The 27,940-nt window shown below is 43.1% G+C and overlaps 1 protein-coding gene across 1 annotated transcript in view; it reads right to left on the minus strand.

Annotated features, from left to right (window-relative positions):
* Positions 1-7,745: 7,745 nt before the first annotated feature.
* Positions 7,746-27,940, minus strand: part of SHC3 (SHC adaptor protein 3) — a 186,494-nt gene continuing 166,299 nt past the window's right edge. Inside the window, exon 12 of the mRNA XM_061163554.1 lies at positions 7,746-7,927. Within this exon, the coding sequence (XP_061019537.1) occupies positions 7,799-7,927 (129 nt within the window). The 3' untranslated portion in view covers positions 7,746-7,798. The remainder of the gene's footprint in view (positions 7,928-27,940) is intronic.

Here is a 27,940-nt window from a genome sequence, read left to right on the forward strand (position 1 = left end):
CGCACAGAAATGCCACGTGGCACCTCCAACTGGCTGCCCTGGAAGCTCAGGGATGTGCCCGGCCTGGCGACAGAGCTCACAACAGGAAACCACATCATTTACTGAAGGAGCGACGTGGAATCACTGGACGTGAGGAGGGAATTTAAGCCAATTCTCTTCACCCATTGTGTTGTCAAATCTCCCAGAGGTTGGCCAAATAATTTCAGTTTCATTATCTTTCAAAGAACAGAGATTAGAAAACTTGAAGCTGATCTTGTGTTTCCACTCCTCAGAGATCTCCAACACCAATTCTTATCCAGTAGCAACATAGAAAGTGGTAAATTGGCAATAAACCAGAGATCTTCACAGGAATTCTTTTTTGTTTCACAAAAGTTAATGGAAAATAAACATGAAATTTTCAAATATTTACCAATAGGTATAATTTCCGATCCAAATGCTTTTTTAAAAGTAATAAATATCTCATTATTACACGTTAGATGTACATGGGACGGAGTTCTCTCCTAATCCTTGGATTTAAGCATCAAATTTTAATTATTTAGTTCTGGATACAAAGAAACATTCATGTCCTTAATTTTACACGATTTACTCTGGAACAAGTTATATTCAAAAGTCAAAGGAACAGAGAACATTCCACTCGCAACCAACATATAATTGTTACAAAAACGTTTATTCAGTGTTAAAAAATGGATTTGTCTATTGATTTCTGCTTTAATCATCCCTTGATTCAGTGGTTAGAAACTTTGGTTGTGGTAAAAACATCCCAGATGAGTGTGAATTCATGACTTCAGTCACCCAGGGCCACAGCACGTGTCCCCATGTGTGTGTATTTCTGCCTACAGCATTTCAAGGTGAAACAACAAAATAGAAACTGGAAATTGTATGGGATTTCATTTCTCGTGCCTTCTTCAATGAGAATGCCTCTTCCATACCTTAGCCCTCAGGAGGGAGCCCCGTGTGTTTGGGTCTAAGGGGGTCATTATTCTGGCCATCTGTGGTCATGAGAAGGAGGCAAGAACGAGGCAGGAGCACCCCAGGGATGCCTCCAACATCCCTTCCAACCCTGACCACTGTTCATGCATAAGGGTGTCTCTGCCTCCTCCTGGGCCATCCACACTGTGTCTGCCTGTTCTAACCTTCCCATCCTGCCTGCAGCCCGTCTGCAAAGCCTTCAGACTCCCCAGACCTACCCAGGAGCCCCACCCTCCAGGGTCCTAGTGAAGTGGGCCACCCATCAGGTTTGTCACGCCCCCATACCCTTTGTGTGTGTATTTTCTACTGAATTGTGACTGCAGACAGGCAGAACCTTCGCATCATAGAAGTGCAACACAGTGCTTGCCTCACGTGAACTAACATAAGACAAGGCCAAGAGGAGGCTGCTTAAAAAGTCAACAAGCAGTGTAGCTGCCCCCGGAAGGCAACACTCAGCCCCTAGGCACACATTGGGCAGCCTCCCCGACACCCACCCCTGCTTATCTTTACACACTGCTGGACGATCACAGGATGTAGGTCTGGACTGGCTGCCCCCTGCCTTTTTCCTTTTTCCTCCTCTGTTCTCCCAGCCTCTCCTTTCCTGTCTTCCCCCACTGGCTTCTCTTCCCTATGTCCCTTTGTCACTTCCCACAGTGGCCCCCACATGGCCCTCTTATCTTGTTCCTGCAGCATCCAAGACCATCCTCCCAAGATCAGCATCCAGGACCATGTGCAGATGCCAGGACGTACCAGTCCCCAGACTCTCAACATGTGTGTAACTTTCTAGTTGTCCATGTTCATTAAAATACCAAAATCCAGGGAGGAGTCCCAAGGTACCAGCCTGTATGTGCACACAGACAGACAGAGATGTGTGTCCGTCATAATCAATGTAGGTATGTGCATGTGTATATACGTATGTACAGACAGACAGAGACAAACATCTGTCGTAATTAGTAGGTATACGTATATGTGTGTGTTTATATATATATATATATATATATACACATATGCAGTTGATATTCACAAGTCCTGGTATAAAGTTGCAATTTTTCTGGCTGCTATAAAATATGCCAGTTTTAAAACTGTGCATTTGTTGCTTGCAAACTTATAAATATGTATAAACCCCATTATAAATAAATTGTGTCTGGCAGATGGCATTTTATCTGCCAGTAGTGATTGCATGGAGTTATAAATGCTTATTAATTCTCCACTTGTGAACTCACAGCTTGGACTCTGGGATCTATAACATGAAGTGGCATGAAAACATAACCATACGTTAGAGGGAAAAAACAGTGAGACAGGTAAGGGCTAGCAATTCATACCTGATGATGGTTCCGAAAGTCAAGACTGCCTACCAGCATCAACTGCAATTTACTAAAAATGCAAATTCTCTGGCCCCATCCAGAACTGCAGAGTCAGGAACTCTGAGGATGGTCCCCGATGGCTCTGATGCCTGCCTTTCACCCCAAGTCTGCTTATGAAGGGCTGTCTCTCCACCCAAGTACTCCTCGGTTTGGTGTGTGAAGGACCAGCCAGGACACTGTGGCCAGAAACAGCCTTCCACCAGTGCTGGGCTGTTTGGGTAAATGTCTGGCTCGATCCCTGCCCTGGTGGGGTAGCTCTTAGGTCTGTCCAGCCCTGCCTATCTCAGTCCCCAGTGCAATTAGTTATCTACATCTTGGTGACTTGTTTGATCATGCCTTCCTCATCAGCTTCCTTCCCCAACCCTGAGTCTACATACACCAGAGCCTTTCTCAGGGTCTGCTTCTGTGGGACCCCAAACTAAACTGGGGCTTCCCAGGTGGCACGAGTGGTAAAGAACCTGCCTGCCAAAGAAGGACACATAAGAGAGGCAGGTTTGACACCTGGATCAGGAAGATCCCCTGGAGAAGGGCATGGCAACCCACTCTAATATTCATGCTATGGGCCTAACTGAATCACTTTGCCATACATCTATAACTGACACATCATTGTTAATCAACTATGTTACTGTTTGGTTGCTAAGTCATGTCTGACTTTTTGCGACCCTATGAACTGTAGCCCACCAGGATCCTCTGTCCATGGGATTTCCCAGGCAAAAATATTGGGAAATCAACTATACTCCCATATAAAAAATGAAAATTTGGGGCTTCCCAGTTGGTGCTAGTGGTAAAGAACTTTCCTGCCACTGCAGGAGACATGGGTTCAATTCCTGGGTCAGGAAGATCCCCTGGAGAAAGAAATGGCAACCCACTCCAGTATTCTTGCCTGAAGAATCACAAGGACAGAGGGGCCCAGCTACAGTCCATAGGATCACAAAGAGTAGGACACACAAACTAAACAAAGGAATAGAAACACTTCCTTGACCATGTGAATGGCTCATGCATTTAAGCATTTTTGGGGTAAAAAAGAGCATAAAGATAAAGTTAAGGAGGGAAGTACTACTTGCCATTTTCCATCAGGGGCTAAACTTTATGTAGAAGCCCTGAAGGACCCTAATAAGTTCTGCATTCTGTCCTAGATTCAGCCACTGACTATCACTACCTTCTAGAAAGTCAATCAGCTCTAATTTCCTCACTGAAAAATGGATCCTTCCATCTATGCTATCTGAAGACGCCTCCTCGTTTGCTGTCCTCTGAGGAGCAGGGCCAGTTCCAGGTTTATGACATGTGCCAGTAAAGTCATTTTGCCACTTCTCTTTATTAAGACCAACTTAAAGTTTCAGTACAGAACCCGAGAGTATTTTTCTGAAACCCAAGGTCAAGATTTGTCTGTGTCCTGCAGTTCCCAGGTGGCACTAGCGGTAAAGAACCCGCCTGCCAATGCAGGAGACATAAGAGAGTGGGCTCAGCACCTGGGTTGGGACGATCCCCTGGAGGCGGGCATGGCCACCCACTCCAGTATTCTTGCCTGGAGACTCCCACGGACAGAGGAGCCAGGCAGGCTACATCCATGGGGTCGCAAAGAGTAGGACACGACTGAATGACTTACACACACCAAGGCCAAGATTTGTCTGTGTCCTATGGTTACCTATTGGTAATCTTTCCACAGTCTCCTTCCCATTTTCCACTAGGCTTCCACCATTCACGGGTGGTGCTAGTGGTAAAGAATCTGCCTGCCAATGCAGAAGACGTAAGAAATGCAGGTTCAGTCCTTGGGTCAGGAAGATCCCCCAGAGGAGGGCATGGCAACCCATTCCAGTATTCTTGTCCATGGGATTCCATGGACAGAGGAACCTGGCAGGCTATACAGTCCATGGGGTCCCACAGAGTCAGACACAACTGAAGCGACTTAGCATGCATGCACACCACCATTCACAGCAAAGTATTTACGGCGGCCGTCCATTTGTCCTTGGACAGCAGTAGAGCTCAGATGTACACTTTTAGAGTGAAACATCCCAGAAAACAACAGTCCTTGGTGCTCACACACAATCATCAACCCCCACACCCTCTCAGACTCAGAGAAACCCAGCAGCCGGCTCAAAGCCACGTGGCTCTGCATGCAGGAGCTGAGGCGGGCTGCCCCGGGATCCTGGGATCCTGTGACTGGCCTTCAAGGGGTGAGCGATTCACGGAATTAAGGACCAGGACGTTCGTTTCCTTATGTAAGCATGACTTACGTAATGCTTCAATGCTATCGGAAACGAGAGCTCCACTACGGGAAGGGGGCACTCAGGACACTGGGCTGGACATGGACCCAGAGGCTGACACTGTGCTGGAACGCAGGGCTCTTTGTGGGGAAGGGGTCTCACAAAGTGCCGCTCCATCCACTCTCCCTGCCTGAAACTAGGCCTCTCCTGTCACACATGAACCCCCCAGGGAATTCTCCCCCTGCTTCTACTGTGAGCCTCTCAGAGTATCCTTAATAGTCAGGCCTCAAAGCTGGCTGAAACCAGGGGCCAGCAGCCCCACAGGAAGCCCTGCAGACGCTCAGCAGGTGGGAATCGCTGGAAGGCACCGCTAATTCCCACAAGATGATGGGGGAGGGAGGAGCCGTCTCCAGGGCCACTTAGCAAGAGGGGCCGTTTTAGGACTCGCCAGGCCCTCCCAGCAGACACAGGGGCCTGGGTAAAGTGGCAGGGGGTGCCCACGAGAGGGGCAGCGGGTCCTAGTACACTCCGGGAGCCCGGGATGGCCCGCACAGCGCGCAGTGAGCTCGCCCTGGGAGTCGGAGGCCCTGGAGCGCATGGAGGAGTTTGCCTCCGAAACGGAAACCGGAGCTCCCAGCGCAGCGGAGCTCGGGAAGAGCCTAGAGGAGCAGGAAACAGCTGCCGCTGACCGCCTGGACTTGAGCAAGTGGGCACCACCCGAGCCTCAGTTTCGCTAGCCGTGTGTGAGGCTTCGTGATACCCGGCACGTGGCGCTTGAAGGAAGAGATGAGATGGCCTGGTGAGCTCTTACATGCTTTACAAACAGGAGACAGCAAAAACTAGAAAATCACTGCCATTTGCTGTGTCTCGAATCTGCTCCAGTGGCTACAAGAGTGCCTGTTTGTCCCACTGCCCCATGGGAGGCAAGGTATAATCTGAACTTAAAAATACATATTTTAATTAACACTGAAATGATATTCGATACCCCCCATACATTAAATTTTCTAAATTGATTCTCATGCAAAAAAAAAAAAAAACCAAAAAACATATATTGCTTATCACCACTGAGATAAACACTAACTTCAGAGCAGAGAGCTACTAAAACTGCAGATTAGCATTTCTTGCACACCGGAGAGAAAAAAAGACACAGATCAAGTGTTCAGGGGCTTTCAGGTGTTTGCCCTTGTTTCCTTCTCTGCTTTGCCCTAAACATGAAATGTTTTGGCCTTACACAGCGGGGAGTGCAAGACTGTTGAAAGAAGTCGTTTGGTCCATGAATATGTGTGTACACTCACATACAGAGAAGGATCGTGCCTCCACACAGAGGTCAGACCTTTATGGACATCTCCAGGATGCAGATATACATAAAGAATGCGGGGCAATTCTCATAGCCACCCCAAATCTATATTGTCACAGGGGAAGAGCCCAACCCAGCTGCTCAGCCCATCCCCACTCAGCCCCTACTGCCTCTGGATAAGCTGGAACAGGTATCCCAACTGCACCTGAAAGCAAAACCAGTCCAGGAAGAAGCAGGCGTGGGGGGGTGGGGGTTCTAGATTAGTGTCAGACTCCCCACAGAGTTCCCATTCACGGCAGAACATTCTAGAAGATTGAAACCACTGTCAGCTTAGATTCATGAGGTAAAATTCCACAGAATGCTAATATGAAGCTTTGGACCTTCCCCAACCCATCCTCAACTGTCAGCTCTGCCCCATTCTCCCATCCTGGCCAAGCACACCCCCTCGAAGTAGAAATGGGGTTCACACACTGAGCATTAGAACTTTGGGCAATTAGCGCTCATCAGCGTTTTCAAAAATCTACTTTTTGCTCTTCATTCTGGAAGCATCAAATTTATTACTATTAAAGGCTAAGTGTGTGTGGAGGGTCTTTCTGTTGCACTGATGAAGGGGGTGCTGCCCAAAAGGGGATTTCAACTAGCCAAGAGCCAATGTTGTGGCACCAGTGGGAAGGTGCCAGTGAATGAATGAATCTTGCTATTTTTTAAAAGTCAACACCTGTTAAATCCCATGGAAATCTCAAGCCAGACATTTAGAAACTGTCAATTTCCTAAAACCAGAAGACCCAGTAGGAGATCAGAGCATTTGATCCTGAAGGAAGGAGCTGGGACAAAGTGCTGTCTGGGGCAGGTACCCTCTTCATGGAGCACTTGGGAAACCTGTTGTGGAAATAAACCAGACACTAGACCCACCCATCTCTCCAGAAGCAGGACTTCAAACTGATTCCCAAAGCTCCTGAGCCTGGTCCCTAGGTTTAGGCAAACCTTAATCATCCACGACCGAAGGAACGTATCTGAGCACACGTGTTTGCACCCATATTCTGCGCAGGTCGAACGCATGCTTCCTCCTCTACCAAACATAAAGGGGACAGGATTTCACTAGCAGGTACGGCAGCAGCCCATTGGCTGAGAGGATGTACACATCCCCGGCTACCCAATATCCCTGCACACACCCTCGTTTTGCCATTATACTGATAAAAACAAAGGAAGCATTTACCTGTCAAGATCTTGATCCGTGAGGCTTATTTTGTGCCCTATTTGGCAGTGAAGTGAAACCCCAAGAACCCCTGGGCAACCAGGGTCATGGGAGAAGCATGCCTGTGGTCAGCACTACCTGAAACAGCTGGAATGACGTATGCTTTTAGCACAGCTCCCCAAACTCTGGTGCTGGAAACCCCATGAACATGGGTGTGGTGCAGGCAGCCTGGGAGGCGTCGCCCATGAGAAGGGACGGCCCTAAGGACCAGCACTTCACAGCGCTTTGCATGCAGAGCACAGGCGGCATCTTGTCTTACTCTGTTACATCCAAGTGTTTAGTACTGACCCTCCTGCTGCTTCTATTCCCTGTGTTGTGCTTAATAGGTAACACTTTCCCAGTGGAATTTCCCAGTGGAATGGGTCAGCTGAATTAACATTTTGCCTGGACAACTACAGTCAAACTTAGTTTTCATTAAAAACATACAGCACAGAACATTAGTCTTACATCTTTCTTAGTCTTAAAAAATATAAATATAGAGGGATAATTTGTACAGGATGTATAGGTATGTACACCTTTAATATGCTAATGAGAATTCTGAACAAGTTTATGAAACTTGCATCTCAGGGAAGCCTTCCTCCTGGGGCTTCTGCACAAATCTCTGAGCCAATGGACAGCTGCCCACATTCCCAGGGCCCGATATCCATCTACTGGGAAGAACCAAGCCCTCCTGACCACAGGTGCGGTGTCGGACAGGGCAGCTGGCAGGTCACGGGTTCCTCTCCACTGGCTGCTGCAGGCAGAGCTCGCTCCCGGCGGAAACGATGGGCAGGCTGTTTTCCAGGTGGTGGTTGATGAGGTGGCTGATACTGTCAAAGATCCTGTCCTTTGTCCGGATCTGGGAAGGATGCACAAGGAAGGTTAGCACCACCCACAGTCAGAGGACAGAGAACATCCCTTTTCACCAGGAGTCGAAACTGGAAGGGCAGGCTCCTTAGGCACCCGGGATCACCCTTCCAGAGATGGTGTCTGCCAAGCCCCTGGTCACTGTCACCGGCCGGTCAATTCAGTTAGCTCATTTGTCCACCCCTCTGGGACTGAACCATGCCCTCCTCCACCTTTAGCAACCAGGGACTGGTGAGCTTGCTCACCCGGTGCCAGCCTCCTCTCTCCTGCTCCCCTCCTGCCCTCCTAGGACCCAGAAACCTCTGTCCCACACCATCCAGTGATGTCTACAGGCTCCAGAACCCCTGCCACCTTTGGGGTTTTGGACAGTGGTCCCTGGCCCAGACTGTGCTTCTTCCACCTGGAAACCCAACTCAGCCTCCAGCTCAGCACTCTCAGGTTCCTTCCTTCCCCACCAACTCTCCCCAGGCCACCCAGCAGCATCCTGCCTGCCTGCCAGGAACGAGTCCATGGCTGTGAGGAGGGGCTCCAAGTTTCTACTGGAGGGTGACCCTAGCTGCGATGGAGGGGCAGTGCTGCAATTCCTGGTCACTCAGTTCTGGAGCTGGGCATGGTGCCTGTCCATGAACTCCTCCTGAACAGATGAGGGCCTGAGATGGGGTGAGGGTGCCGGGAGGAGGTCTGTCTCTTTGCTCTGCTCACTGGGCCTGTGCTCTGGTCCCTGGAGGCCACCAGTCCCCCCCCAACACCCTGAGTCAGTACAGTTATAGTAGAGGCCACACTTGAAAGAGGCAGTGTGAGGTCTGGCCAGGAGCAGTCTCTCTTGCTTTGGATGCAGCCCCGGGGGCCTGCTCCTTGGAGGGAGGGGAGGTGGGGCAGGGAGCAGGCACCTCGCTACATCCACGGATGCTCCAAGCCCGGAGTTGGCCCTCACAATGGATCTGGGATGCCTGGGTACTCCACTCTCTCTCTCCAGCCTCACTGCTCAGAACCTATCCCTCCCGGAGCAACCAGATCTCTCCCATTCCTACCTTGGGGACCTGAAGACACATCCATTCTCCTTAATTGTCCCAATATTCTTTCCCCAGGTTCTTTTTTATTTTATTTTATTTTATTGGAGTAAAATATATTCCAATATAAATAGTTGTAGTATCAATACAAATAGTTGATTTAAAGTATTGTGTTAGTTTCTGCTACAGCAAAGTGTGTCAGTTACACATATACATTCATGCATCGTGTGCTAAGTCACTTCAGTTGTGTTGATGCTTTGCAAGCCTATATAGACTGTAGTCTTATCTAACTCAATGAAACTATGAGCCATGCCATGTAGGGCCACCCAAAATGGACAGGTCATGGTGGAGAGTTCTGACAAAACATGGTCCACTGGAGAAGGGAATGGCAAACCACTTCAGTATTCCTGCCTTGAGAACCGCATGAACAGTATGAAAAGGCAAAATGATAGGACACTGAAAGATGAACTCCCCAAGGTCAGTAGGTGCCCTATTAATATGCCACTGGAGATCAGTGGAGAAATAACTCCAGAAAGAATGAAGAGACAGAGCCAAAGCAAAACCAACACCCAGTTGTGGATGTGACTGGTGATGGAAGCAAGGTCTGATGCTGTAAAGAGCAATATTGCATAGGAATATTAGGTCCATGAATCAAGGCAAATTGGAAGTCATCAAACAAGAGATGGCAGGAGTGAACATCAACATTTTAGGAATCAGAGAATTAAAATGAACTGGAATGGGTGAATTTAACTTAGATGACCATTTTATCTACTACTATGGGCAAGAATCCCTTAGAAGAAATGGAGTAGCCATCATAGACAACAAGAGTCTGAGATGCAGTACTTGGCTCCAATTTCAAAAACGACAGAGTGATCTCTGTTCATTTCCAAGGCAAACCATTCAATATCACGGTAATCCAAGTCTATGTCCCCACCAGTTATGCTGAAGAAGCTGAAGTTGAATGGTTCTATGAAGACCTACAAAATCTTCTAGAACTAACACCCTAAAAAGATGTCCATTTCATTATAGGGGACTGGAATGCATAAGTAGGAAGTCAAGAAATGCCTGGAGTAACAGGCAAATTTGGCCTTGGAGTACAGAATGAAGCAGGGCAAAGGCTAAGAGAGTTTTGCAGAACACACTAGTCATAGCAAACACCTTCTTGCAACAACACAAGAGACAACTCTACACATGGACATTGCCAGGTGTTCAACATGGAAACCAGACTGATTATATTCTTTGCAGCCAAAGATGGAGAAGCTCTGTACAGTCAGCAAACACAATACCAGCAGCTGGTATTGTGGCTGTGGCTCAGATCATGAACTCCTTATGGCCAAATTCAGACTTAAATTGAAGAAAGTAGGAAAAACCACTAGAGCATTCAGGTACGACCTACCTAGATCAAATCCCTTAGGATTATACAGTGGAAGTGAGAAATATATTTAAGGGATTAGATATGATAGACAGAGTACCTGAAGAACTATGGATGGAGGTTCATGACATTGTACAGGAGGCAGGGATCAAGACCATCCCCAAGAAAAACAAATGCAAAAAGGCAAAATGGTTGTCTGAGGAGGCCTTACAAATAGCTGTGAAAAGAAGAGAAGTTAAAGGCAAAGGAGAAAAAGAAAGATAAACCTATTTGAATGCAGAGTTCCAAAGGAATAGCAAGGAGAGATAAGAAAGCCTTCCTCAGCGATCAGTGAAAAGAAATAAGGAAAACAATAGAATGGGAAAGACTAGAGATCTCTTCAAGAAAATTGGAGATACCAAGGGAACATTTCATGCAAAGATAGGCACAATAAAGGACAGAAATGGTATGCACCTAACAGAAGCAGAAGATATTAAGAAGAGGTGGCAAGGATACACAGAAGAACTGTACAAAAAAGATCATGACCCAGATAATCCTGATGGTATGATAACTCACCTAGACCCAGACATCCTGGAATGCAAAGTCAAGTGGGCCTTAGGAAGCATCACTACGAACAAAGCTAGTGGAGGTGATGGAATTCCAGTTGAGCTATTTCAAATCCTAAAAGATGATGCTGTGAAAGTGCTGCACTCAATATGCCAGCAAATTTGGAAAACTCAGCAGTGGCCACAGGACTGGAGAAGGTCAGTTTTCATTCCAATCCCAAAGAAAGTCAATGCCAAAGAATGTTCAAACTACTGCACAATTGCACTCATCTTATGCTAGTAAAGTTATGCTGAAAATTCTCCAAGCCAGGCTTCAACAGTACACGAACTGTGAACTTCCAGATGTTCAAGCTGGATTTAGAAAAGGCAGAGGAACCAGAGATCAAATTGCCAACATCTGTTGGATCATCAGAAAAGCAGGAGAGTTCCAGAAAGATATCTAGCTTCTTCTTTATTGACTATACCAAAGCCTTTGACTGTGTGGGTCACAACAAACTGTGAAAAATTCTGAAAGAGATGGGAATACCAGACACCTAACCTGCCTCCTGAGAAACCTGTATGCAGGTCAGAAAGCAACAGTTGGAACTGGACATGGAACAAGAGACTGCTTCCAAATCGGGAAAGGAGTATGTCAAGGCTGTACATTGTCACTCTGCTTATTTAACTTATATCCCAAGTACATCATGAGAAATGCTGGGCTGGATGAATCACAATCTGGACTCAAGATTGCCGGGAGAAATATCAATAACCTCAGATATGCAGATGACACCATCTTTATGGCAGAAAGCAAAGAACTAAAGAGCTTCTTGATGAAAGTGAAAGAGGAGAGTGAAAAAGTTGGCTTAAAACTCAACATTCAGAAAACTAAGATCATGGCATCTGGTCCCATCACTTCATGGCAAATAGATGGGGAAACAGTGGAAACAGTGACAGACTTTGTTTTTCTGGGCTCCAAAATCACTGCAGATGGTGACTACAGCCATGAAATTAAAAGACGCTTGCTTCTTGGAAGAAAAGTTATGGCCAACCTAGACCGCATATTAAAAAGCAGAGACATTACTTCGTCAACAAAGGTCTGTCTAGTCAAAGCTATGGTTTTTTTAGTAGTCATATGTGGATGTGAGAGTTGGACTATAAAGAAAGCTGAGCACCAAAGAATTGATACTTTTGAACTGTGGTCTTGGAGGAGCCTCTTGAGAGTCCCTTGGGCAGCAAGGAGATCAAACCAGTCCATCATGAAATCAGTTCTGAATATTCATTGGCAGGACTAATGCTGAAGCTGAAACTCCAATACTCTGGCCACCTAATACAAAACACTGACTCATTTAAAAAGACCCTGATGCTTGGAAAGATTGAAGGTGGGAGGAGAAGAGGAAGACAGAGGATGAGATGGTTGGATGGCATCATCAACCCAATGGACATGAGTTTGAGTAAACTGTCAGAGTTGATGATGGACAGGGAGGCCTGGTGTGCTGCAGTCTATGGGGTCACAAAGAGTCAGCCACAACTGAGTGACTGAACTGAACTGAACTCTGCATTCAAATAGGTTTATCTTTGCTAAAGGCAAAGGAGAAAAAGATATCTTGCCTCCATGTAGTCTTCCAGGCTTCTCTGTCCATGGAGGCAAGAATACTGGAGGCAAGTACAAGAATACTCCAGGCAAGAACACTGGAGTGGGTTGTCATGCCCTCCTCCAGGGGATCTTCCCTATCCAAAGATCAAACCTGTGTCTCTTATGTCTCCTGCACTGGCAGGCGGGTGGTTCTTTACCACTAGTGCCACCTAGAATCCTATACATATACATGTGTGTATGTATTAGTCACTCAGTCACGTCCAACTCTTTGTGACCCCATGGACTGTAGCCCGCCAGGCTCCTCTGTCCATGGGATTGTCCAGACAAGGACACTGAAATGGGTTGCCATTTCCTTGTCCAACATATACATATATCCACTCTTTTTTAGAGTGTTTCCCCATGTAGGTCATTACAGAGTATGGAGTAAAGTTTCCTGTGCTATTCAGTATGTTCTTCTTCATTATCTATTTTATATATAGTAGTGTGTATATGTCAACTTCAATCTGCCAATTTATCCCTCCCCACCTTCCTCCCTGGTAACCACAAGTTGGTTTTCTACATCTGTGACTCTATTTCTGTTTTGTAAGTAAGTTCATTTGAACCATTTTTTTAATAAGCACATATAAGTGATATCATATGATATTTCTCTTTCTTTGTTTGATACTTCACTCAAGGTGACAGTCTCTAGGTCCATTCACCTTTCCCCAGGTTCTTAATCTCACTCCCCTGCCATAATGTGGTCACTCTTATCTCTCCTCTCCATCAACCTCAAAGACATGGGATGCCTTTTAGTCCTGTATCTCTGGGCCTTCAGTCCCATATCCCACTCTCCCGCTAACTCTATGCTCCAGATGTGGATATCAGAAGCCATCTGCTTCAGGTTTTAAACTTTTCTAAATGAGGATGTTTTCCTCTCCTGGGATCCAGCTCTTCTATGAGGCCCCTCTCCACCCACTTCTGTAAGTATTGAAGGGGAAGAAACTTCCCAGTCAGGTCCCCTGACTCTTGGGCACTAAGCATCAGTAAGGATGTAATCTGATGGGCACATTCAGGAAAAAAAACACCTTTCCAAGATTTTCTGGCATTTTGCATCAAGGTTATTTAATCCTCCTGGAGCTCCATAGAATTTCCCACCCAGAAAGACCCCTGAGTAACATAACAGGCCCCTTTTAGGAGGATGAAGGCATCCAGGAGGTCAGCTTGAGCCTAGTACTGTCAGGGTGTTGCCTTTACATTGATTCCTTATTCCCACTTCTTAATGATGAACATCATTTCTGTTCTAAGGCAATAGGGCAGATGCAGGATTTATGATGGGGAAGTGTCTGGGACACCTGGGCTTATGTTGGCATCACCTGAGTTGCTTTCCAGAACTCCATGCCCAGGCCAGCTCCACCAGGAGCTCGGGGTGAGGCCTGGCCACTAGCCTGTTTCATATTCCCTCCATGACTGCAACATGCTGCCCAAGCTGAGGACCACTTGTCAATGTTTTTGTAGTGCATAGGATGGCCAGTATAAACATGCACACATGGAAACAAAGGCACACAGAAGGAGTAAGAAATATAAAGAAATAGTCTACTTCACTCCCATAAATACATGCTGAAAGCCCATCTGGATTCTGCCCAGAGAACCTGCAGCCCACAGAGCTATCTGTGGGGCTCACCTGCCATGTGTTGGAAATGTCAAAGGCTGATTTTTAAAGCCCAGCAACCCAGATAAACTTAGGACAAACTCCTCCAGATGCATAAAGGATTTTGCTACAAAAATGACACAAGGAATGTTAACCCTAGAAAACTATGTGCGGCAGAGGATAAGACAGTTGGACAGCATCACCATGAGCATAAGTTTGAGCAAACTCCAGGAGATAATGAAGGACAGGGAAGCCTGGCATGCTGCAGTTCATGGGGTGGCAAAGAGTTGGACATGACTTAGTGAAGGAACAGCAAGGATAAACTAAAATATGCATGTACTGTAAAAGAAGAAACATCTGAAATCAATCATCTAAACTTCCACCATAGGAAACTAGAAAAGCAACAGCAATTTAAGTTCAAAGTAAGAGAGAGAAATAATAAAAATTAGAGCAGAAATCAATGAAATTGAAATAGGAAATCAGTACAGAAAATCAATGAGTCCAAAAGCTAGTTCTCTTAAAAGATAAAATCAGTAAGCCTCTAACCAGGCTACCTAAGAGAAAAAGAAAGAAGACACAAATTACTCATATCAGGAGTGAAAGAAGGGTCATCACTACAGATCTCATGAACATTAAAAGGATAATAAAGGAATATTATAAGTAATGATGCTTTCCCACTATAACTAGGAACAAGGCAAGGATGTCCCATTACATTACTCTTTTTCAACACCAAAATGGAAGTCCTAGCTAATACAATAAGTCAAGAAAGGAAATACTTGAGAAGGAAAAAATAAAACTGTTTGCTCACAGATGATATGATTATCTATGAATAAAACTCAAAATAATCAACAGCAACAAAAACCAAAAAAAAAAAAAAAACTTTCCTGGAATGAATAAGTGATTACATCAAGGTTTCAGGATAAGAGGTTAATATACAAAAGTGAATTGCTTTTCTATATGTTAGCAATGAACAAGCTAAATTTGAAATTTAAAACAACACTATTTATATTAGCATTCCCAAAATGAAAGACTTAGATATATATCTAACAAGATATATACACAATTCTAGGAAGAAAACTACAAAATTATAATGAAAGAAATTTTTTAAAACTAAAAAGTGGAATATATTCCATATTCATGGGTAAGAAGACTCAATATTGTCAAGATGTAAATTCTTTCCACCTTGATCTACAGATTCAATGCCATCCCAATCAAAATCCCAGCAAGATATTTTGTGTATATTGACAAACTTATTCTAAAGTCTATATGGAAAGGCAAAAAAAATATAGCCAACACAATATCAAAGGAGAAGAATAAAGATGGAAGACTGATAATACTCAACTTCAAAATTTACTATAAAGCTACAGTAATAAAGAAAGTGTGGTATTGATGAAAGAATAGACAAATAAAGCAATGGAACAGAATAAGAGAGCCCAGACACTGAACCAAACAAATAAAAATAACTGATGTTTGACAAAGAAGCAAAAGCAGTACAATGAAGTAAAGATTTTTTTTTTCAACACATGGTGCTGGAACAACTGGACATTCACATACAAAAAATTAAACAGGACACAAACCTTACACCCTCCATAAAAGTTGACTCAAAATGGATGATAAAACTCAAAACTATAAAACTCGTACAAGATAACATAGGAGAAAACCTAGATGACTGTGAGTTTGTTGATTACTTTTTATTTATGACATCAAAATCATGATCCATGAAAGAAGGAAATAAGAAGTTGGACTTTATTAAAATGAAAAACCCTCTCTTCAAATGGCACTATCAATAGAATGAGAAGGTATGAGAAGGTATGCCACAGATGGAAAGAAAATATTTGCAAGAGATACATATAATAAATAATAATAAAAAAAAAACTTTGGACAATTATCTAAAATAGGCAAAGAACTTGTAAAACCAACAGTAAGAAAATAGTCAGTTTTTCAAATGGGCCAAGAAAGAATATATAATGGAAAAAAACAGCTTCTTCAATAAATGGTGTTAGGAAAACTGAACAGCTACATATGAAAAAATAAAACTGGAATACTTTCTCACACCATATACAGAAATAAACTCAAAATGGATTAAAGACTTAAGTGTAAAGCTGAAATCATAAAACTTCTAGAAGAAGACATAGGCAGTACAGTCTTTGATATCTGTTTTGGCAATATTATTTTGGATATGTCTCCTCAGGCAAGGGAAACAAAGGCAAAAAATAAGCAAATGGGACTATTTCAAATGAAGAAGCTTTTGCACAGTGAAGGCAACTATCAGCAAAATGAAAAGGCCACCTACAGAACTAGAGAAGATATTTGCAAATAATATACCCAATAAGGGGTTAATATCCAAAATATACAAAAGTCACACAACTCAACATTAAAAAAAAAAAAAAAAACTAAATATAACCCAACTAAAAGTGGGCACAGGACTTTAAGAGACATTTTTCCAAAGAAGACATATACGTGGCCAACAAGCATATGGAAAAATACTCAACATCACTAGTCATCAAAGGAATACAAGTCAAAACCACAAAGAAAACCACACCTGCCAGAACGGCTATTATCAAAAAGACAAGAAATGACAAGTGTTGGCCAGGATGTGGAGAAAATGGAACCCTCCTACACTGTTGGCGCAAATATAAACTGATGCAGCTTCTGTGGAAAAAAACAATATGGAGATTCCTCAAAAGATGAAAGGTAGAATTACCATATGATCCAGCAATTCCACGCCACTGTCCTAGCAGTATGTACAATGGTGAGGGTGAAGGTGGCGGATCAACCTCAGGAAGTTAATTTTTGGAGTAAAATACCCAAGTCTGGTAACTCAGGGCACAGGAGAAGGCTGAGTGAAGACTGAGCTCTTTGCTCACCCTCATCACTGATCCTAAACCTTTCCTCCACCAAGCTTGACTAAGCCAGGTGTGACATCTGTTGGAAACGACATCCTGCGCCTAAGTTTTGCTCTGCAGCCTGGGCTCTTCACCTTGATGAGCAGTGGAAGACGGCAGTGGTTGCAAAGAGTTGGACACGAGTGCAGATTACATCACAGGTGAGCCTCCATGCCCTCGATGGTATGGGGCTGCTGGATCAGCCCTTTGGAACTCCCCAGCAGTTATTGGGTTTGTGAAGTTTTGTTCAAACTGTTCAGAAAATGTAATAATCCCTTGCTATTAGCATCAACTGGCACTGCTAATTCTACCTTTAAAATGATCTTTTAGGATCTCCATAGATGGATAGAATAAGATTACAACATACTAACACATATATATGGAATCTAGAAAGATGGTAACGATAACCCTATATGCAAAACAGAAAAAGAGACACAGAAATACAGAACAGACTTTTGAACTCTGTGGGAGAAGGTGAGGGTGGGATGTTTCAAAAGAACAGCATGTATACTATCTATGGTGAAACAGATCACCAGCCCAGGTGGGATGCATGAGACAAGTGCTCGGGCCTGGTGCACTGGGAAGACCCAGAGGAATCGGGTGGAGAGGGAGGTGGGAGGGGGGATCGGGATGGGGAATACGTGTAAAACTGTGGCTGATTCTTATCAATGTATGACAAAACCCACTGAAATGTTGTGAAGTAATTAGCCTCCAACTAATAAAAAAAAAAAAAAAAAAAGAATTGTAGTCTCTCCAAATGCAGCAATTTCATCCCTGGGAGATCCCCGAGAGCCCTATGAGCTCTAAGTGCTCACCTCTATGAACCCGCCGAGACACCAGCTGATAAGGCACTGTTCAAGACAGCACTAAAAAAGCCCTAAGTCCAGCTTAAAGGAGGAAATCTGGGATCCCCAACACCCCCTCAAGCTGTCTGACCCAGTAGCACCCTCCACCACCGGTTGTTGTTGCTGTTCAGTTGCTCAGTCGTGTCCAACTCTTTGCAACCTCATGCCAGGCTTTCCTGTCCCTCACTGTCTCCTGGAGTTTGCCCAAGTTCATGTCCATTGAATCGGTGGTGCCATCCAACCATCTCGTCCTCTGCCGCCCTCTTCTCCTTTTGCCTTCAATCATTCTGCCATCAGAAGCCATGCCAAATGCACTTACAGCAGGGGAAGACCCTGGTCCCAGGTTGAGAACCCAGGGATGGCAAAGCCATTGCACAAAGCTAACCTGATAACTCTGTAAAAGACTGAACACAGAGAGAACTAGAAAGAGAAAAGGCATGGGCTAGCATGCAGAGCAGGCTCTCCTGCAAGGCTGACTGGGCTGCTGGGCTGAGGATGGACACTCACCTGCATCCTCTCCAGGTGAGGCTCAGCCATCCCTTTCCCAGGCTGGAAGCAATGTGCCTTCTGCTCCCTCTAGTGGCCAGCAGATCACAATGGCGAAGAAATTGAACTGAGAGCTGGAAGGTTCCTTCATTATTACCTGGTGTTGCCCTCCCCAGACATTGTCTTCTTAGCCATGGAGCAACCCTATGATGCAAAGCCCCAGGCAGAGGCCTCAACATGTTCAGGCTGGGGAGGATGCGTGGTTGTCACTAGGCTGTGGTTGTCAACTTGAGTGGCATCAAAAGCCCCGCTTTTGGGGTCTTCTGGAAGCACAGACTGTCTGACCCCTCTCCTTCACCTGCTCTGACTCAGCAGGTAGAACCTTAGAATTTGCATTTATAGCAGGTTCCAGGTAATGCTGCAGCTGCCAGACAGGGGACCCCGTGCTGAGAATCACCAAGTGAGAAGGTACAGCTGGAAGCTGTTGGTCTAATTGCATCGTTGACAGGAAGGTGACAGTACCTGCCATGTTCATTCACCCCTCAGTATCAAAACAGAAGTTATGGGGGCCTTCTAAATATGCTCCACTGACATATAAACTGGCCTGGGGTTCCCGAGCCAGACCCCGGCCCGTTCCCTCCTCACCTAGCTGGGTGCCAAGCAGATCCTGTGTGCTTTGCTAAGCTCCACTGCACCTGCCCCTGACCCATGTGAGGATCGTCAGGTGTAGTAGCAAGAAAACAGTTCTGAGCACCTGGGTTCAAATCCCCGCCTGCCACCTCCTAATGGTGCCAGTTAGGGCAAGTTACTGACATCTCTGAGCCTCCATTTCTATGTAAAATGGTTATTGTAATACTCCTACTTCATAGGATTCTCATCAGAAGCAAATGATTCATGTGGATGAAGAATTTCACACAGTACAGGGCCCCTAGAATGTGCTTGGTAAATGTTCACTGTTCCTATTTTTCATACCATACGGAGCAGTTTAAACCTACCCTGAAGGCAACAGGCATCCTGAGGAGATGTATTAATAGAGCAGGGAATGATATTGGTGGAGACCCCTGCTGGCAGTGAAGCCGGGCGGGGGAGCAACCATTAAAAAGAAATTGTGCCTTAACAAGGACACTCAATTGATGGCAAAATGATTACATTCAGCCCAGTCCATACGGTGGCGCTGGAGCGGGCAAAGGTGTCAGTTGAAGATATCTCCTATGGAAATTCTGGTTCCACAGGACGAGGTGCACACACAGGCCTGTAGCCCTCTGTCTACTGTCTCAGCCTTGGTTGGGTCCACTGGGAGACCCTCCCACCCCCAAAGGTTCATGCCTGAATGCAACCTAACCCAGGTGGGATGTGGATCCACCCTGGCCATGCTGCCTGGCCTCTTCCAGATTTGAAATGAAAGTGCAGTCGGGGCCCTTCCTAAATCCAATGGCCACAGTGCCAGCTCCACGTGAGGCCCTGGGACTGTATTTCGAAGGGTTACACCTGCAATTTTGCACACCAATTGCTTCCATTTCCCAATAGATGCCTTGATTCACATGAACACCCATTTTCTATGCAAATTGTAAGCTGGACTGTGAATCCCTGCACAGCTGGAGTCCTGGACACCTTCCAGTCTCCCCCTCCAGGGATGTGGTTTCCCTGATCAGCCACATCTAGGGTGAGGGGGACAATTTGGACTCTCTGCCGGTTCCTGGTCTAACTTCCCTTCTTTTTCCAGTTCCAAGGTACTAAGGAGTCTCAATCATCCCCAAAGTTTGCCCAAAAGTCAGCAAAGTCTGTTTTTGATAGTAGAAAAGAAAAAAGGTGGAAGGCTAACCACAGTGACCAAAAGAGAAATTCAGTCAAGATCTCTTCAGAGTTATGCCAGAGAAGCACAGATATGTTGTGGACCAGAAAAGAAAGAGAAGAGGAACTAAAGAGCCTTCTGATGAAAGTAAAAGAGGAGAGTGAAAAGTTGGCTTAAAACTCAACATTCAAAAAACTAATATCATGGCATCCAGTCCCATCACTTCATGGCAAATAGATGGAGAAACAATGGAATCAGTGACAGACTTTATTTTGAGGGGCTCCAAAATCACTGCAGATGGTGACTGCAGCCATGAAATTAAAAGACACTTGCTCCTTGGAAGAAAAGCTATGACAAACCTAGACAGCATATTTAAAAGCAGAGACATTACTTTGCCAACAAAGGTCCATTTAGTCAAAACAATGGTTTTTCTAGTAGTCATATATGGATGTGAGAGGTGGACCATTAAGAAAGCTGAGCACTGAAGAATTGATGCTTTTGAACTGTGGTGTTGGGAAAGACTCTTGAGGGTCCCTTGGACTGCAAGGAGATCCAACCAGTCAATCGTAAAGGAAATCAATTCTGAATATTCATTGGAAGGACTGATGCTAAAGCTGAAGCTTCAATACTTTGGCCACCTGATGGGAAGAACTGACTCATTTGAAAATACCCTGATGCTGGGCCAGATTGAAGGCAGGAGGAGAAGAGGACAACCGAGGATGAGATGGTTGGATGGCATCACCAACTCAAGGGACATGAGTTTGAGCAAGCTCTGGGAGTTAATGAGGGACAGGGAAGCCTGGCGTGCTGCAGTCCATGGGGTTGCAAAGAGTTGGACACAACAGAGCAACTGAAATTAACTGACTGAAACATCCAAGAAGCTCAATAAACTCTAAGAAGGACGAAAACAGAGACCTACACCAAGACACATTATCATCAACCTGTCAAAGCCAAAGTCAAAGAGAGAGTCTTGAAGGCAGCAAGAAAGAAGTGCCTTGTCACATACAGGAGATCTTCAATAAAATTTCTCATCTTAAATGTTGAAGACCAGAAGACAGTGGGTTGATATATTTAAAAGCTAAAAGAAAAAAAAAAACACTTTCAGTTAAGAATCTTATTTCCAACAAAACTGTCCTTCAAAAGTGAAGGATAAATTAAGACATTCACAGATAAAATAAAGCTGAGAGAGTTCATTTCCACTAGGCCGGGTCCAGGAGGAAATGCTAAAAGGAGTCCTGCAGGTTGAAATGAAAGATACTGGATAATAACTCAAAGCTATATGAAGAAACAAAGATCTCAGTAGGGGTAAAGCCCATGGGCAATTATAAAAGGTAGCATTTTTGTAACTTTGGTTTGTAACTTCACATTTTGTTTTCTACATAATTTGAGACTATTGCATTAAAAATGTTAGTTTATGTTTTTGGACACACAATGTATAAACATATAATTTTAGAATATCAACAAATGAGAGGAGTGGGTTCAGTTCAGTTCAGTCGCTCAGTCATGGAATCGGTACAGAGCTATAAAGTAGCAGAGATTTTGTACACTATATGCTAGTGAAGTTAAGATGCTGCAAATTCAAATTAGAATGTTATAACTTTAAGATGTTAAATATAAACCTCACGATAACTACTAAGAAAGTAGAGATAGAATAAATACTAAAGGAAATAAGAAGGGAATTAAGTCATTTTACACATAGATAAAAAATCAACTAAACACAAAGACAGTAATGTAAGAAATGACAGAAAAAAAAGTTATATAGGGTATTAGAACAGAAATAGCAAAATTATGGAAATGAGTCCTTTCTTATCAGTTCAGTTCAGTCACTCAGTCATGTCTGACTCTTTGTGACCCCATGGACTGCAGCACGTCAGGCTTCCCTGTCCCTCACCAACTCCTGGAGCCTACTCAAACTCATGTCCATCGAGTCAGTGATGCCATCCAACCATCTCATCCTCTGTCATGCCCTTCTCCTCCCACCTTCAATCTTTCCAGCATCAGGGTCTTTTCCAATGATTCAGTTCTTCCCATCAGGTGGCCAACGTACCAGACTTTCAGCTTCAGCATCAGTCCTTCCAATGAATATTCAGAACTGATTTCCTTTAAGATTGACTGGTTAGATCTCCTTGCAGTCCAAGGGACCCTCAAGAGTCTCTCTAACACCATAGTTCAAAAGCATCAATTCTTCAGGGCTCAGCTTTCTTTATGGTCCAACTCTCACATCCATACATGACTACTAAAAAAACATAGCTTTGACTAGATGGACCTTTGTTGGTAAAGTAATGTCTCTGCTTTTTAATATGCTGTCTAGGTTGGTCATAGCTTTTGTTCCAAGGAGCAAGCGTCTTTTATTTTCATGGGTGCAGCCACCATTTGCAGTGATTTTGGAGCCCCTCAAAACAAAGTCTGTCACTATTTCCATTGTTTCTCTGTCTATTTGCCATGAAGCAATGGAACCAGATGCCATGATCTTAGTTTACTGAATGTTGAGTTTTAAGCCAACTTTTCACTCTCCTCTTTCACTTTCATCAAGAGGCTCTTCAGTTCTTCGCTTTCTGCCGTAAGGGTGGTGTCATCTGCGTATCTGAGGTTATTGCTAGTTCTCCCGGCAATCTTGATTCCAGCTAGTGCTTCATCCAGCCTGGCATTTCACATGATGTACTCTGCAAATAAGTTAAATAAGCAGGGTGACAATATACAGCCTTGACCTACTCCTTTCCCAATTTGCAACCAGTCTTTTGTTCCATGTAAATCTCTAACTGTTGTTTCCTGACCTGCATACAGATTTCTCAGGAGGCAGATCAGGTGTCTGGTATTCCCATCTCTTTAAGAATTTTCCAGTTTGTTGTGATCCACACAGTCAAAGTCTTTGGTGTAGTCAATAAAGCAAAAGTAAATGTTTTTCTGGGACTCTCTTGCTTTTTCAATGTACCAGTGAATGTTGGCAATTTGATCTCTGGTTCCTCTGCCTTTTCTAAATCCAGCTTGAACAACTGGAAGTTCATGGTTCACATACTGTTGAAGCCTGGCTTGGAGAATTTTGAGCATTACTTTGCTCAGTAATTACATTCAATGTAAATGGACTGAACTCTACAGTCAAAAGACAGATGGTAAATATAGATAATTTTAAAAAAAAAACCAACTCAGTGCCATAAACAAGACACTCATTTTAGATCCAAAGGATGGAAATATTTGTTCTATACAAATAATAAACAAAAGTTAGTGACAGTAGCAATACCAATATCAGACAAAATAGACTTTAAATGAAGAGACAAAGAAGGACACTATATACTAATAAAAGTTTCAATACAGCAAGAAGATATAACACTTATACATATTTACACATCTAATAACAGACCATCAAATTATATGAAGCAAAAATTGACAGAATGGAAGTGAGAAATGGACAGCTTTCCAACAGTATTTGAAGACTTCAATACCCCACCTTCAATAATGATAAGTAAAGAAATAGAGGACTTGAACAACACAAGACTCAACACTATACATAACTCTCTAACAATAGAACATACATTCTTCTCAACATGTACACAGGATACTTTCCAAGATAGACCATATGTTAGGCTACAAATTGTTTCAATAGATTTTTTTAAATTTTAAAAATAATTTTATTTATTTATGGCTGTGCTGGGTCATACAAAGTATCTTCTCTGACCACAACAGGATGAAACTAGGTATCAGTTTCATCAATTGTTTCATCAATTATCTCTATTCATGTTTTCTATTTCTTTGTGATTTAGCCTAACAATATATATATTTAAGAGACAATATATAGATTTAAGCATTTAGATTATAAAACAAGAAAGATCAAACAACTTAGATTTACAACTTAAGAAACAAGGAACAAACTACACTCAAAGCAAGCAGAAGGAAGAAAATAATAAAGATTAGAGCAGATCTAAGTGAGGCTGAGAATAGAAAAACAACAGAAAAAAATCACTGAAACCAAAAGTTGTTTCTTCAAAAAAGTTCAGCAAAATTGACAAACATTTAGTTAGCTAAGGGGAAAAAAGTGTCTAAATTACTAAAATCAGAAATGAAATGGCAACAGTATTACTGATTCTACAGAAATAAAAAAAGGATTATAAGCATACCATGAATAACAGTATGCAAACTGGATAGCCCAGATGAAACAGACAAATAGCCTTATCGGTTAGGCTAAATCACAAAGAAATAGAAAACATGAATAGAGATAACTAGTATGGAGATTGAATCAGTAATCAAAAATCTCCTGACAAAGAAAAGCCTGACTTGATGACTTCACTGGTGACTTTTACCAAACATTTAAAAGAGTTCATACCAATCCTCAAATTTCTCCCAAAAAGAAGGGGAAACTTCTTAACTCATTCTGTGAGACCAGCATTATCCTGATACCAAAGCCAGACAAGGATGCTACAAGAAAAAAACAAAAACTACAGAACAACATCCCTCATGAACATCAATGTAAAAGTCCTCAACAGAATATCAGAAAATCAAATTCAACAGAATATTAAAATGACTAATGACCAAGTGAGACTTATTCCAGAAATGCAAGAATGGCTCAATGTTTGAAAACACATCACATTAACAGAATCAAGGGGATAAAAAAGCACGATAATCTCAACTGATACATAAAACCTTTGACAAAATTTAACACCCTTCCATAGAAGGAAACTACTTCAAAATAACACAAATGATACATGAAAAACCCATAGCCAATATCATATCCAATGGTAAAAAACTGAAAGCTTTGCCTCTAAGATCAGGAAAAAGGCAAGGATGCCTGCTTTTACCTCTTCTTCAATACAGCAGTTGTGTTCAACATAGGAGTTCTAGCCAGGGTAATTAGTCAAAAAGAAAAATAAAAGCCAACTAATTTGAAACAAAAAGTAAAATTCTCTGTTTGCAAATGATATGATCTTACATGGAGAAACCTAAAGACTCTATACACATGAAGAAAAATGCGTTAGAGCCAGTAAATGAATTCAACAAAGTAACAAGATATAAAGTCAACACACAAAAATCAGTGGCATTTATATACTAACAATAACAATTTGAAAATGAAAATAAGAATGCAATTCCATATATAATTACACCCAAAAAAAGAATGAGATGCTTAGAAATTAACTTAGCCAAAGAGGAAAAAGGCTTGTACAATGAAGTCTACAAAACATTTTGAAAGAAATTAAAGAAAATATTTTTAAAAAATGGAAAGACATTCATGCTCATGAACTGGAAGATTTAATATTATTAATATGTCAATACTACATTAAGCAGTCCATCCTAAAGGAGATCAGTCCTGAGTTTTCATTGGAAGGACTGATGTTGAAGCTGAAACTCCAATCCTTTGGCCACCTGATGCGAAGAGCTGACTCATTTGAAAAGACCCTGATGCTGGGAAAGATTGAGGGCAGGAGGAGAAGGGGACGACAGAGGATGAGATGGATGGATGGCATCACCAACTCATTGGAGATGAATTTGAGTAAACTCCGGGAGTTGGTGACGGACAGGGAGGCCTGGCATGCTGCAGTCCATGGGGTCACAAAGAGTCAGACATGACTGAGCGACTGAACTGAACTGACATAAAGCAAACTACAGGTTAAACGTGTGTGTGTGTGTGTGTGTGTGTGTGTGTGTGTGTGTGTGTGTGTGTGTGCGCACATGCACACTAAGTTTCTTCGGTCGTGTCCTACTCTTTGCAGCCCTGTGAACTGTAGCCTGCGAGGCTCCTCTGTTCATGGGATTCTCCAGGCAAGAATACTGGAGTGGGCTGCCATGCCCTCCTCCAGGGGATCTTCCCAACCCAGGGATCGAACCTGCATCTCTTACATTGCCTGCATTGGCAGGCATGTTCTTTACCACTAGAGCCACCTGGGGAGAATGTAATCCATATCAAATGTCCAATGACTTTTTTCCCTCAGAAATGGAAAAATCCATTCTAAAATTCATATAGAACATCAAGGGACGTGAATAACCAAAGCAATCTTGGGGAAAAAAAAAAAAGAACTAAGTTAGAAGACTCACACTTCCTGATTTCAAAACTCACTACAAAGTTACAGTAATCAAAATAATAAGATATTGGTTTAAAGATAAGCATATAGACCAAGGGAATAGAATAGAGAGCCCAGAAAACAAAACCCCACATATGTGGGCAAATTTTTTTGACTGGGAAGCCAAGGCCTTTGACTAGAGAAAGGACAGTTTTTTTCAACAAATGTCTCTGGGAAAACTGGATATCCACATGCAAAAAAATAAAGCTGTACCCTTAGACAACACAACATACAAAAACTAACTGAAAATGGATCCAAGACCAAAGTATAATGAAATACATCCCATAGCCATTGTGATGGCTATTATTTAAAAAAAAAAAAAAAAAAAAAAACAGAAAATAAGAAACGTTGGCAAAGATGTGTAGAAACTGGAACTCATACATACAATGAAATATTAGTTAGCTTTAAAAAGGAAGGGAATTAGTACACATGCTACAGTGTGAATAAAACTTGAGGGCATTATATTAAATGAAAGAAACCAAATATTTAAAGACAAATACTAAAAAATAAATAATAAATAAAGACAAATACTGTGTGAATCCACGTATATGAGCTACTCATTGTTTAGTTGCTAAGTCATACCCAACTCTTTTAAAACCCCATGGACTATCCAAGGGATTTTCCAGACAAGAATACTGGATTGGCTTACCATTCCTTCTCCAGGGGATCTTCCTGACCCAGGAATTAAACCCAAAGTTCCTGCCACATCTCCTGCATTGCAGATGAATTCTTTACCACTGAGTCACTGGAGAAGCCCATGAGGTACTTGGAGTAGTCAAAATCATAGACAGAGAAAGTAAACTGGTGAAGGCAGGGGCTGTGAGATGGGAATGAGTGAGTGAGTGAAAGTCGCTCAGTCGTGTCTGACTCTTTGCAACCCCATGGACTATACAGTCCATGGAATTCTCCAGGCCAGAATACTGGAGTGAGTAGCCTTTCCCTTCTCCAGGGGATCTCCCCAACCCAGGGATCAAACCCAGGTCTCCTGCATTGCAAGCAGGAGTTATTGCTTAACAAGTATAAAGTCTCAGTGTTGCAAGACAAAAAGAGTTCTGGAGATAGATGGTGGTGATGGTTGCATATCTATATGAACATACTTAATATCTCTGTACACTCAAAAATGGTTAAGATGGTAAATTTTATACTATATATATATTTTACCACAATAAAAAAAAATGAAGGGAAAAAAAGAAAAAGAAGGAAGAAAATGAGCAAAAGACCTGAACAGACATTTCTCCAAAAATACCCAAATGACCAATAAGCACATGAAAGGGTGTTCAACATCAAGAGTCATCAAGGAAAATGCAAATCAAAACCACAATGGTATACCACTTTACATCCCCTAGTATTCTAGAATTTAAAAGCCAGATAATAACAAGTGTTGGTGATGACACAGAGAAATTAGAACCCTTATACATTGCTTAATGATGCAGTTGCTTTGGAAAACTGGCATTTCAAGTGACTAATTAAAAGTTACCATTTGACATACTAATTCAACTCCTAGGTATATATCCAAGGTAAATGAAATATATGTCCATTTAGAAACTTTTATATAATGTTTACAGTGGCATTATTCACAATTGCCAACTGCCCATCAAAAGATTCGGAGAAGGCAATGGCATCCCACTCCAGTACTCTTGCCTGGAAAATCCCATGGACGGAGGAGCCTGGTAGGCTGCAGTCCATGGGGTTGCTAAGAGTCAGACACGACTGAGCGACTTCACTTTCACTTCTCACTTTCATGCATTGGAGAAGGAAATGGCAACCCACTCCAGTGTTCTTGCCTGGAGAATCCCAGGGATGGGGGAGCCTGGTGGGCTCTA

Source organism: Dama dama, chromosome 16, assembly GCF_033118175.1.
Source record: "Dama dama isolate Ldn47 chromosome 16, ASM3311817v1, whole genome shotgun sequence".
Classification (NCBI taxonomy): Eukaryota; Metazoa; Chordata; class Mammalia; order Artiodactyla; family Cervidae; genus Dama; species Dama dama.